Below are 12,436 nucleotides of genomic sequence, written 5' to 3' on the forward strand. Positions count from 1 at the left end.
AAAGATGTCGGGCTTTTCGTTCCCGCCACCACCACCACCGCCTCCCAAGGCGACATCATCCCAGCAGCCAGAATTAGTCCAAGGCTCTTTTCGTGGTGGTAGAGGTGGTCGTGGAGGCGGTCGGGGTGATGGTCGCGGTACTGGACGCGGTAGAGGAGGCCAGAATCAGCGCGGCGGTCGACCACAGCAGCCCTATCAATCCCATGCCCATTCCAATCAAGCCTATCAGACTGGAGCGAATTCATTTCCGGTAAATCAGAGAGGAGGGGCAGCGAATGTCCAAAGTATGCATGGTGATTACTCTCAAAATTATGCGATTCCCCCGGGAGCCTATGTGAATCCGGCATTCAACCCTCTTCAGACTCAAGGCGTTCAACCACCGCAGCAGTCACATGGATATTCTGCTCAACAGTATGCTTCGAATCAGAGCAGTTCGTCTTCTCCTGGAGGAAACAAGCGGACCCGGGAGCAAGCTTTTGGTGGTCCGGCCCAAAGACATCATCCTATGAAAAAGCCGCAAAGTGCACCAAAAGTACCAGCAGCTCCTGCCGTTCCAAGCTTTGGCGCTCCTCTACCTTTGCCACCAAAAGCCACCCCAGCTACTGCTACGGCGCAGATAGTGGCCAGCAAGGCAGACCCGAAGAAACGCATCAGTCTTTTTGGTTTGACCTCTGAGGGTGGCGTAGCAGACGACACCAAACAAGAAGAAAGCGAGGGTGAAGACGAAGAAGATGATGTGGATGAAGAAGCATCTTATGCCGCTAATCTCTCCAACGGACCGTGAGTTTATTCCTCGAGACATCTCTCAGATCTTCTGACACTGACATTTGCCCCAGTTTGACAATTGAATACAATGGAGAGACGCGCAACTTGTCTTCACCAGCCGAATTAGCTGATTGGCTGAACGAGCGAAAACGCTTCTATCCCACTAAACAACGGATAGAGGAGAAGAAAACAGAGGTAAGGACGCGCATGGAAGAGCGTAAGCGCATCCAGCAGGAAACGAGAGCGGCAGCCGCCGCTGCTGATCCTACAAGCTCACTGGCCAAATCCCTACCTGGAAAGCGTGAGAGACCGCAACACCGCGAGGCCGAAAGAGGTCTCAAGGGCCGGCGGGGTGCAGGTCCGGAGCAAGGAGGGTCGGGGACGCCCGAAGTATCTTCGAAAGATGATGCTCGGAGACTTCTCGAACTCAAGATGTTCGAGGTGCAAGAATTGCAGAAGAAGCTAGCAGAGAGCGAAGCGCGCGCCGCAGCTGCAGCAAGTTCGAAGCAGGAAGCTGGCGAAAAGCAGCTTGAGGCGGAGATCCACAAGCATGCTGTCGCCAAGGATTCAACAACGACGGCCGTAGATCCTGTGGTAAGCGTAGTGTCGCCAGAGGTAGACGTCAACATGACTACAGAAGCAAACTCGGTAGACCCTCTACAAGCCCTTGAAGCAGCTCTGAGCGCACCGACAGATCCAGCAACAGCAACCCACCCCACTTCATCAGAGCCAGCACTAGAACCATCACATCCTCACGATACAAACCTCGACCAACTCACTAACCCCCAAGAACTCAACAACAACGACAACTCCTCCCTACCCCGACCCATTTCAGCAGCCTCACCGCCCGCCCCATCCTCAAACTCCGACTCCTCAGACTCATCCGACACAGACTCCTCGGACTCGGACTCCGCCCCCGAGCAGACCTCTTCGCACGGCACAGGCCCGATCCGCGTCGCAGCGCCAAACTCGTCAAAACCAATCTGCAACGCCTTCGCGACAACAGGTAATTGTCGCTTCGGGCCGAAATGCCGGTTTCGGCACGTGGCTACCGAGCACACGAGACAAGCGAGGAGTAATGCCGTCACCAACGATGGTGGTAGTGGTGGAGTTGGGGGGAGCAGTGGGAGGAGGGGGGAAAAGGCTGGAAAGGCCAGGACGACGCTGTTTCAGAGGATGGTGGAGCAGGAAAAGGAAAAGGAAAATGCGCTCGCGCTGGGCGCTATCAAGTTCCTGGGTCAGGTTGGGTTTTTCAGGAGTGCTGCGCCGGTGACACAGGAGCAGAAGCAGCAGCAGTCTTCTTCCTAGATTGTTCTCGATCTACGATGGATTCATTTCACCCATTTGCTCTATCTGCGCAAAAGTGCGTGGACAACCGTGTGGACCCAAGTGATGGAAACACCAAGTAGTTCTTGCCTGTTACTTCTATATATATACTCCACAAGACAACAAAACGTCCTCCATCCCCCGCTTATCACCGTGTACAACCCACAAAAGTCAATCTCCATTCAAAACTCCATAGCATCCTTCCAAGCAATAAACACCTCCCAAACCCCTCCCGGGTCCCTCTCCAACACCTTTAAATTCGCCTCCCCAATCTCCTCAGCAACAGCTCTGACCGTATCGCCCACTTTGCCCGCGAACCCACTTCCCAACCCATGACTTTTCGTGACAAGCACCCACAGCTCCCGCAACAGCCTCCATATAACGACGACGAAATCAAACCCCTGGCCGACGAGTTTGGCCGTGACGGCGTGCTCCTCGCGCTGGTCGTAGAGATACAGCAGCAAGCGCACGAGCGTCCACGAATGCACCACGCGCACGGGGTGGAAGGGCTCAGGGTACAGCACTGGATCGATGGAGAAGTGGATCTTGACCATGTGCATGAGGGCCTTGGCGACGTTTGTGTCGGAGCCGTTTTCAAGCAGGGCCGCGAAGAGCTCGTTGCGCGCTGCGGCGTACGGTTGGCGCGTGGGTGGGTACAGGGTTGACTTGCCGCAGAGGGCCAGCACGGACTCGAGACGGGGTATCGTCGCTGCTGTCGGGGCCGTGGTGGCGGATTTGAGCAGGCCGCGCGCGGTCTCGAGTTCGCGGAAGGCGAAGGCTTCGAGCGCGGACAGACGCAGTAAGGGGTCTTCTGAGGATGCGGATGCCGGGAGGTTTAGACCTGTGTTTTTCAGGATGTTGTCGAAGTCTCGCGCCGAGATCTTCGAGATTGACCGTGTCCAGGCGTCTTCGCGTGTCATGGGTCCGCGGACGCATTTCGTGCAGGCGCAGGTGAAGCAGTATCGCTCGCGCAGTTCGCGTTGTCGCACTAGATAGGGGTTGGTGTGGTCGATGTAGGAGATGAATATCTCGCTGTCTTTGCGAACGGGCAGGAGCGAGCGGATGGATATTGATGGTCCGTCCATCACGACGACGGTATTGGGATCGCAAGAGTGGTTTGCGCTGCATATGAGGGGATCCAATGCAAGACCTAAAGGGTCGAAGGTTGGAGTCACTAGAGTAAGTGAGTTTCGCCATATCTTGCGAGGTGGGTCAGTCTTGAAATCTATAATCAGCATCGGTGTGATATTCATTACCTGTCCAATATAGTCTTCACCCTGCCCTGAATCATCTCCATGAAGACCCTCTCGCACGAGTATATCCTGCGTAGCCTGGGACGAAACTCCAAACGCTTCCTTCATGCTATCGCTAGATCCGCCAGCGTCATCCGAGACCGTCAACACCGTGTGCTTTTCCAACTGCCGCAATGCTGCTTTTGCCACATCGTCTGCATCGCTGTTCATAAACACGGCCAATTCTCGCGCAGCTCTGATCGCGCTCGGCAAGGGCGGATAGTCCTTGAGAAACTTGCATGAATGCTTGTGTTCTCTTTTCCAAGCTTGACTTTGACATTTCTAAATGCACGAAAACATAAGCATTCATCCTGTTGAACCGATGAAGCAGAAAAGCCCCCCAAACGAATCTCAGTGCACATCAAGACATCATTTTTCTCGTGTTGGAAGATGGTGAATACTACTAGCAAAGAAGAAAAAGAGAGCCAGTCCAACATTACCTTACTGCAATACCCGACCTGATTACAGCCAGTACAAGCATTTACGGTCTGCGCCTGATCATCACTGTCATACGAGCTCATGACACCTTCGTTATCGCCTGTCCATAGAAAACAATTCGAGCATGAGTCTTCTAAGCGAGGAACGTCTAATACACCGATCAGGGGACGTTTGATGCTCAGAACCAATTCCCCTGCTTTTATGTCTTGTGTGGCGAATAAACCATTGCCTGCTGTTCGAGATGGACGTACTTGCACATGAGAGACTATGATATTGTCCATGTTGCAAATAGAAATTACCACAAAACACGTCGTGTTGAGGTTATCCTCTGTTTAATGATCACTGCAAGTCAGGGCAAATAATACTTCACTTTAGCTTTGTAGTTGGAAATGGATTCGGTGAAACACAAAAGCAGAAGCCAATGACGTAGGGTAATCAGTTTTAACCCTGGAGACCGATTACAATGAACGCACCATCCAAAGATTCACTTGAACATTATCACAGTGCTCATGTCGTCTAATTCAACAGTATTATACATGTTCCAATTTTTTCGCTAAGTCTTTACTAAGCCCTGACCGAAGAATGTCGAGGAGTAAAGATCCTCTGAGCGAAAATTGCGACTGCTGTGTATGGTCGACCTCTTTCATATCCTTCTCTGCTCACCATGCAACGCGCTGCTCGTGAAGGCAAAAGTAACTTGTACGCCTGGACGAAGCCATCAAACACCTCATCTACCCGCTCAATGGCGACAGCATACATAGCGATAATTCAACGATGATCAGTAAAGCCAAGCATCCAAAGCCTCACCAGAAGGGCTGATTCAACCCCACTTCCTCATCACGTTTAGCTTGAACATGGGCCTCTATACCGAGCAAGTCCTGTATGTCGCCTCGTGGACCATGGTTCTCTCCACCCACTCCATCAAGACGGGTAATTAGTTGCTCCGTAATAGTGTTCAGATCATCCAGCAACCCTTTGTCCAAAACATCGTCAGGTGTCCACTGAGCATCAACACCGAGTTCGAGGCCCAGGTTTTGGTCGAGAAGTGGGTTACGGGCCACGCGCAAACTTGCCTCGTACCATAAGGAATGTTCGGTCACCATGATTGGAGCAAGATCGGATGAAGCTACTCGGACAGTGTGGTCGTCCTTTCGATGTTTGAGGTCAAGTAGACGATTTTCTGTGACATACAGGTATATGTCATCTCGCTCCTTCGATCGATGCTGGATGTTGCGCTTAGTATAGACGCTCTCGACTGACACATCATTCGATTGGACACGAAACTTGAGGCGTGGCACCCGGTGTTTCACCCGGTCCGTTTCGATTGCTGACACTTCGATCTCAAGTGTATCAATAATCTGCTGCATGGCTTCCGAAGGTGTAAGATCTTCATGATGGATGACCTGCACAGAAGCATCCCAAACGCGTCGTGGAAAGTGACAGAGTACCCTTCCAATTGTTTTTGGGGCTGATGACAACTTCACACTGTCTGACTCACCGTACACCTTCAGATGGACCCTTCCTTTGTTTTTGTCGTTAAGGACAAACTCATAGAAGACCTCTGTATTGAAGGGTGTCTGCTCGAACAGCTCTGGATTCACAATTTGACAAGCTTCAATTGTAGAGGAAGTCAGTATAGGTGAAAATTGGACGAGCACTTCTCCAGAAGATTCGTACGTCGCTAGGCTTTTGTCGAAATTCTCTTCTCTCGCGCCGTTCCTGACAAAGTTGTTGGCTTCGCCCACTCTTGCCGCACGAATCAGAATCTGGCCAAGCTGCACCTCGGTTTGAAGGACGCCTCTGAGAGATCTGGCGTGGTCCAGTATGTGCCACACGTCAGGTTTGTGAGTCGTCTTATCAGTTTTTGGCCGCAGTCTGCTATCGGATCTAGCCTCCGTTTGCACTCGCATATACGTTCTTGCGGCGCTCTGTAATGCCGCAGGAGGAGGTGGAGGAGGGGGTTCAGGTAGTGGTAGCCCGGAAGTGTCCACGCTGCGCATCGGGTCGTTCTTGGACTTGGCTTTTGACTTGGCTTTCCCGCCTTTTCCCCTTTGCTGACCCATAGTTCGTTTGTACTGCCTCGAATCAGCCTCCTCTACTGATTGTAGTCGCTCAAGTATATCCTTGCTTACAGATGTGCTGTCACTAGAAGCGCTGAAATCGATAAGTGATTGCACTTCTCCTGTGGAAGCATTCGCGAGATCACTTTTGCTAGACTGTGCTTTATCTGATGTTTCCACTATTGGTGTAGGTGTAATCGTAATGGATGGGCAAGGATCTTCCGAGGTAGTCAGTTCGTCAACAATAGAAGGACATGAAGCAGGGTCTTCGAAACTGATCAAAGCGTCGTTCTCGAAGATAGGGACATGGCGAGCATGATTTTCAACGCAAGGAAGTGGCGGTTTCGGTATGGTCGCAGTATCGCGTAAAATTGCACAGTTCTCTAGGTCGTCATCGAAATCGATGAGAGGCGCGTCTATAGAATGACCAGAACCTGGCAGAGGACCGCAGTGTGTCACTGGTGTAGTTGGGGTAGTCGTTGGTGACTGAGTGCTGCAACCGCCTTTCATAGTTCTAATAGCTGGCGGTTCTTGTACAGGCATGATGATCTTGTCATCACTTCCGCGTACATTCTTGTCTTCGGGTGTGCTTCGCTCAAGGAACCTTGCCACCCACGGGACTTCGTGCTTGGCCTTCGAATGGGGCAGTGAGTCGGGCTCTAGATCTGTGAGTGGTTTTGCTCTTGGTATGTCAATCATATCCGACTCTGTTAGTACATCCGGCACCACAGTACGTTCCCATTCCTCGACGTTGAATTTGGTATGACTGTAGATTAGAGGAGCCTCGATTTGTGGAACTTCAGCCGAGTGAGCCTTAACAGAACCCTGTGCAATTGGCGGATCGGCACGTTCGACGCCTTCAGCCCAGTGCTGGATCTCGACTTTTATCTCTTGTAGAGGCTTTCCAACCGCAACTTGATCGGCTGGCGTAAGTACTGCACTTGGTGAAACTTCCGCGACCATGGTGTTGGGGTTGACCGAGTCTTGTTTGATCGATAACGGCATTGGTCCACCAGTGAATCTCTGAGGTGTGGTTTCATGCTCGCGGCCAGGCTCTGCGATGCGCGTAGCGCTTGCAGACACTTCTGGGACAGGTGCGGAACGGCCTTCGGTGATGGCAGTCACTGCTTTCCTTGATGGGAAATTGAGATCGGACCACGTCTGAAGCAAATCCGGGTTGGAGGTGTTGACAGTAGACTTTCTGCTGGGGTACAACAGCTTGCAGTCTTGGCCCATAGCAGCACTATGCTGCTGGACCGCACGAGCAGATCGCAGCCATGGGAGGCGGCCTGTAAGATCAGTCGACGAACGGGGCGCAAGTGTTCGCAAGAGGAGGTCGTCAGGCTGCTCAATCAAGGACGGGAACTTGATGTAGACGTTCGCCATCTTCTCCGCTTTCAAGGTGTGCGCAGTCACTTTCTGTCTCCTCGAATTCCGTTCAACATTCGACACTCTATCGTATGCTCGTTTTTGTAAAGCGCCCTTGATTGAAATTGACCGGGTCTCGAGATTCATGTCGAAAGAACAGCCTGTTTCGTGGCTAAGAGTGTTGAGGATTGTAGCAGGAAAGACTCTGCTGAGATCAGTGTCTCCATGGGGGACCCACAGTAGATGCGTATGGTCCTCTCCGTTGTCTGAGATTGTAGTGTCAATCAAAAGCGATGAGACGGCTGCCTTGTCCTCATCAGCAGCGTCGAACTCATTTTCTTCGCACTGCAGGTCAAATAAAAAGTCCATTTCATCTGCTGCTTGACTTTCCACAAGACGAAATACTTTCCCTTCACCAGTGCTCTTGTTTTGTGCCAAATACTCTTCGCAGAGTTCGGAGAAGCGATGATATGGAGTTTGCCCCAAGTGTGCAGGGTAGCTGATTTCGAACATTGTCAGATCTTCGATATACCGACAAGTGATCATGGCACTATCAAAAGAGTTCCCAAATGAAGCTATCAGCTCCTCCTGGGCTTCTTTGTGGAAGCCATACACAGTAGCATGCAGCCAATTGGAGATGGCCATGCTCACGTGCAGATGAATCTTGTGAGGTACAGAGTATGAAACCTGTGGAGTGGACAGAGGAGTCAGTGAGCGAGTCCATGTGAAAGAACGGGTGAGAGTTCGTCAAATTGTGCGCGCAATGAAAGTGAACGACAAAAAAGGAAAGTGTACCATGACCTGCAGCTGCGCGGTAACACAAGAGATACAAACAACAGGAGCAGTACAACTTGTATGCAGAAGCGCAGGAAGGCACGATTCGAGCCATCCCTCTATGGAAAACGAAAAGAAAACGACAACATGAAAACAAGACAAGTGAAGCACACATTCGATCTGGTGTATGAACATATGACGAATGAGCATATGAGAATGGACAAGAAGCCTGAACGCCTCGCTATAGTAGCTCGCTCGGTCGGAACGCACCTGTGGTCCCTAGCAGGCCATTCCCCAACCAAATCCAATCAAGCCTTGACACCTGAAGAGCTTTTTCTTCTTCTAAGAGCACCCAAAATATCTACCCCGTAGATTCCTTAAATATAAAAAACCTCCAATGCGACACGGACTACCCGTTCATTATGATATTATTTCCCTCCTGGTCCCACATCCTTGTAGACCGTTCAATGGACTGACCCTCATTATGCGCGCGTCCCCTTCCTTCAGCCAGGAGGTGAAGGTGGAGGAGAATGCATGCCATTTTCGTCTGACACCTTCTTCACGGCCATAACCCACTTCATCTGGTTCACAGTGTCCTGCATCTCAGCCAGCTTCTGCTCAAATGTATGCTCTCTCCTTCGGTCGTTTTCTCTGAAAGTATCTAGTTCGGCCAGAAGCTTTTCTACTTGTGCTGCCTTTTCTTCGCGGTCCCGCTCTGACGCGGCAACCAGGTCGTTGTGTGCTCTCCTGGTCTTCTCTAGTTCCTGAGACATTTGCTGGTTGACAACATCGATCTTGAGCATCTTCTTGCGGTCTCGAGCCCTCTCCTTCTGATCTTCTTCTCTTTTGTCGTGTAACTCCCTGAGCGATCGGTGTGAGGTGGCTATTCGTTGTTGATACTCCTCGCGAAGCTGTTTATGTGATGTCTGGTATATGGCGGCGCTTGTCGTAGCCTGCTTGGCTTCTTCGAGGTAGCGCTGTAGTCGTTCGTTGCTGTGCTGTTCCTGCTCCTCCTGCTTTCTCTCCGCATCCTGGACCCTCGACTCCAGCGATTCCCTCTTCTGCCGCTCGATGTCAAGCTCGTTCTTGAGTTCTTCGATCTTACGGTCCCTCCGCTTGATCATGTTGTCGTCCATGGTCTTTGCATTGGATAGCCTCGCGTTCTCGGCATGTAGAGATTCCAGTCTGTCCTTGTGTGTCTGGGCGGCGCGTTGTAATTCTTCTCGCTTGGCGACCTCGGATCTCAAGTCACGCTTGAGACGATCACACTCGGCCATCAAACGTTCGATTACTTTGCCTGACTTCCCTAGCGAGGAGCTGCCGAGGCCGGTGCCTCCCACCCAGGGTGAACCCTCTCCGGCATTCGAAGATGGAGAAGACGGAGGCCGCATTTCGGTTGTGGTACCCAACATGCTTGGGTCATTTTCTTGCGATTGCATTTCGTATGGCGCATGCATAGCGGAAGGCGTGGCAGGTCCGTTGGAGGAAGGAGATGAAGCAGCAGCGTCGGTGGTTGTTGTTGTTGTCGTGTGTCGGAAGGACGTGACGCCTTGGCTTCGCGGCAGTCCACGTGGAAGATTATTCTTGGATTTATCTGAAGTGTCGCCGGGCAAGAAATCCGTCATGATAACTTGTGATATGTTCCATTGCAAGTCTAGAGTGGACGAGAGGAACGCATCAGCTCAAAGTCTAAAGGTGAAACAAGCGGCTTTGTTTTCTCCCCTGATCCGTGTGTGCTGGGGGTGGCATAGGCCAGAGGCGCTACTCGACTTCTTGATGGGACGTGCTTGCTTACCATTGATTTCGGCGGCATAGCCACCGAGTGTCACGCTCTGCGCCCCCTCTATATAGCTTCTTGACTTCATCGCGAGTATCTCGTGGACAAGAACACCGATGTTTTCTGGCTCTGAAGATTAGATGCAAATTCTCTTCAATCGCCCTCATCCATTTTCAAACAAAGACGTCGTCAGGTCAACGTGGCTTGGATCGACACTTGTGCAGCGGGGATGGTGGCTGGCGGTTCGGGTCGTTGAATTGGCGCGAGCTAAAATCTGGCTCTTGGTGGGCGGGACGACATGAGATAGATTGAGTCGCCCAAGGAATATATATTCAAATGCCCTTCACTGCCTGTGTCCCATCTTTCCTCATTGGAGATCCCACGCAAACCAACGACCTATCCATACCTTACTCATATCGAGGATGTGCAAAGGCCTCATCTTCCGAGCCTCGTACGTGCTTTTGCTGTACTTGTACATGCATTATGATTGCTTGTCCGCGCCAATTATGGGTCACGGTCCTCGAGGGTAGCGTCATCGCTTGCTTGACAGTCAGACAGTCCTTGCACTGGGCGGGAGACGAGATGAGTCCGCGGGAAATGAATGTAGTTCCTTTATGTAACTATACTGGTTATCAGAGGGAATTACCCATGCCATGTACACCTGCTATTGCAACCGCTGCATGCCGTAACAAGCTCTCAGGAAGACCGTGTTCTCCAGGACTCCCAATGAATTATACTGCGCCTGATAAAATGCCAACGCTATCAATACTCCCAGATGAAAAAGAAAAGAACAAAGCAGCAACAATCATTGCGCTTCTGACTTGTTCCGCAATTGCTTGGCTCCGATCTCTTGTACTTTATGCCCTGCTCGCCAAGACGCCGCGAGCAAAACATGCTCGCAAGAATTCAGTGTAATAAGCGAAGATCCCATACCGCCCGATGTCAACATCTGCGACCAATTGTCATGTCAACCTTCAGGGAATGGACGACAACCGGTATAAAGTATCTGCTCTGGACGGAATCGAGGCAGATAGTTCTCGACCGCCACAAGTCGAGGTGGCGATGAGTGCACGCATCGGGGGGCGTCTGGGAACCAGCATGAGCATGCATCCGTTCACTCACAACGCAGCTTCATCTCCTGGACTCACCGGCTAGCTAGTTGACAGCGGTCCCGCACTTGGGACATTTCTTGCCAGGGATGACCCAGACGACATCACCCTTGGCGTTGCATGTGGGACATCTCCGTCCAGGTACCTGCCAAGATGCACAGTCAGAAGTCAGCTTCGATATAATGAAGATGAGGATTGATGCTGAGCCTGCAAAAGCGCACACTCACCGGGCAAGTGGTCATAGGAGGACCTCTGATGGGGAATTCGCAGTCATCATCTGGGAGTGATTCCTCATCGGATGCCTCGAGGGGGTTGAGCTGCACCACTCCGTATCTCTCGAAGAAAGAATATCGGTACATATCAAGAGACATGATGGTAGATCGGTTGCTCAATGGTTCAATGGTATGATGGAATGATTGGTCAACGGTATGACTTGGTAAGGACGGAAGCTTTGAGTGTGACTTGTTGTACTATACTAAATGCTTGAGGAAGCGATTGTATGGTAAGTAATATCGACCATGGACGTGAAAGGTAGGCTTTATACCCCTTGATGACAGACTCGTCATCCGCTCGACGATACGCTCGTGAGATCAATCTGCATTCACACGATGCACTAGCTATTTAATCGAGCCAAGTTTCCGGGTTAATGGTACTGTCACAACAAATTGCGGTGGATGCTGTGGGTCGTAGACTGCTTGCCGGAAAAGAGTGGCGTTTGCTCTATACTCACGCTACATCATGTTTTCTCGTTGGCATGACCTGTGCAACTTTTGTCTCCTAGTTTCACCAAGTTTGACACGACATGATAACTGCTAAGACTCGAAAGGCATGAGTGAGGTGGTTATCCTGCACCTCCCACATCTCCTTCATGTCGGGAATCGCTCACCACCATTCGAGCGGCAGAGGTGTACCCATTCAGCTTCGTGCAAGGCATGTTCGGGAGGAGAGGGTGACAAGTCTGAATCAGTCTGCTTCATTCGCAATGCCGGGCTTCTCGCCTGGGAGCGATGGGTGGCTCTTGCGTCGCGGGTATGCACTTCTGCATGCCCCTCCCGCGCGCCAAACGCCAAATTTCCTGTCACTTTTCGGTTTTCCTCATATTTCCACACCCTGCAATGATATATACGCTGCTCAATCTGCCATCATGGGCCGATTGACGCAGAGTTGTCTTATATCGAGAGAGAAAACAAATCTCATTCCCGCGGATGTCCGTTCACCGATCGTGAAGTTGCGCATGCTTGACGCACTCTCGTATGATTCAAAAGAAAAGAATAATCATGGGTACACCATGATAGGGACGATTGGCGAGGTCAGGCTAAGCTTCCCGTAGCGGGGCAGTAGCGACAGCCGACCGATTCCACATTGTCCTATCTCGTCGCATAGGTAGCCTGTTCTGCGTACCTTACTGACCGCGCTTCCATCCACTGACCGGGAAAGCCACGGTGGTGGATCGGTCTCGCTGCGAACATATTTGTCGAGAGGTGCATTATGGTTCGACCGTGCGCATTAAGCGCTCGAGGTAAGGTT

The 12,436-nt window shown here is 51.4% G+C and overlaps 5 protein-coding genes across 8 annotated transcripts; 1 reads left to right on the forward strand and 4 right to left on the reverse strand.

The window, feature by feature from the left end:
* Positions 1-4: 4 nt before the first annotated feature.
* AAFC00_006234 (uncharacterized protein) lies at positions 5-2,073 on the forward strand (the record flags this gene model as incomplete). The annotated part of the gene is made up of 2 exons (XM_069346156.1): positions 5-780; positions 837-2,073. The coding sequence occupies 2 exons, from the start codon at positions 5-7 to the stop codon at positions 2,071-2,073; spliced, it is 2,013 nt and encodes a 670-aa protein (XP_069197364.1).
* Positions 2,074-2,273: 200 nt separating this feature from the next.
* On the reverse strand, positions 2,274-4,102 carry AAFC00_006235 (uncharacterized protein; the record flags this gene model as incomplete). Of its 2 annotated transcripts, none has more annotated exons than XM_069346157.1 (3): positions 2,274-3,290; positions 3,348-3,665; positions 3,824-4,102. In XM_069346157.1, the coding sequence occupies 3 exons, from the start codon at positions 4,100-4,102 to the stop codon at positions 2,274-2,276; spliced, it is 1,614 nt and encodes a 537-aa protein (XP_069197365.1). The 2 variants fall into 2 exon arrangements, with proteins under 2 accessions (XP_069197365.1, XP_069197366.1); XM_069346158.1 differs by having other exon boundaries at positions 3,824-3,904.
* Positions 4,103-4,624: 522 nt separating this feature from the next.
* Positions 4,625-7,762, reverse strand: AAFC00_006236 (uncharacterized protein; the record flags this gene model as incomplete). Of its 2 annotated transcripts, XM_069346159.1 has the most annotated exons (2): positions 4,625-5,896; positions 5,954-7,762. In XM_069346159.1, the coding sequence occupies 2 exons, from the start codon at positions 7,760-7,762 to the stop codon at positions 4,625-4,627; spliced, it is 3,081 nt and encodes a 1,026-aa protein (XP_069197367.1). The 2 variants fall into 2 exon arrangements, with proteins under 2 accessions (XP_069197367.1, XP_069197368.1); XM_069348314.1 differs by having other exon boundaries at positions 4,625-7,762.
* Positions 7,763-8,526: 764 nt separating this feature from the next.
* On the reverse strand, positions 8,527-9,888 carry AAFC00_006237 (uncharacterized protein; the record flags this gene model as incomplete). The annotated part of the gene is made up of 2 exons (XM_069346160.1): positions 8,527-9,677; positions 9,819-9,888. 2 exons carry the CDS (start codon positions 9,886-9,888, stop codon positions 8,527-8,529), a joined length of 1,221 nt encoding a protein of 406 aa, XP_069197369.1.
* Positions 9,889-10,955: 1,067 nt separating this feature from the next.
* On the reverse strand, positions 10,956-11,280 carry AAFC00_006238 (uncharacterized protein; the record flags this gene model as incomplete). 2 transcript variants are annotated; one of them, XM_069346161.1, is made up of 2 exons in its annotated part: positions 10,956-11,054; positions 11,137-11,280. In XM_069346161.1, 2 exons carry the CDS (start codon positions 11,278-11,280, stop codon positions 10,956-10,958), a joined length of 243 nt encoding a protein of 80 aa, XP_069197371.1. The 2 variants fall into 2 exon arrangements, with proteins under 2 accessions (XP_069197371.1, XP_069197370.1); XM_069347827.1 differs by having other exon boundaries at positions 11,137-11,268.
* Between the last annotated feature and the right edge of the window lie 1,156 nt (positions 11,281-12,436).

Source organism: Neodothiora populina (assembly GCF_041146345.1).
Source record: "Neodothiora populina strain CPC 39397 chromosome Unknown canker_contig_7, whole genome shotgun sequence".
NCBI classification, from domain to species: domain Eukaryota; kingdom Fungi; phylum Ascomycota; class Dothideomycetes; order Dothideales; family Dothioraceae; genus Neodothiora; species Neodothiora populina.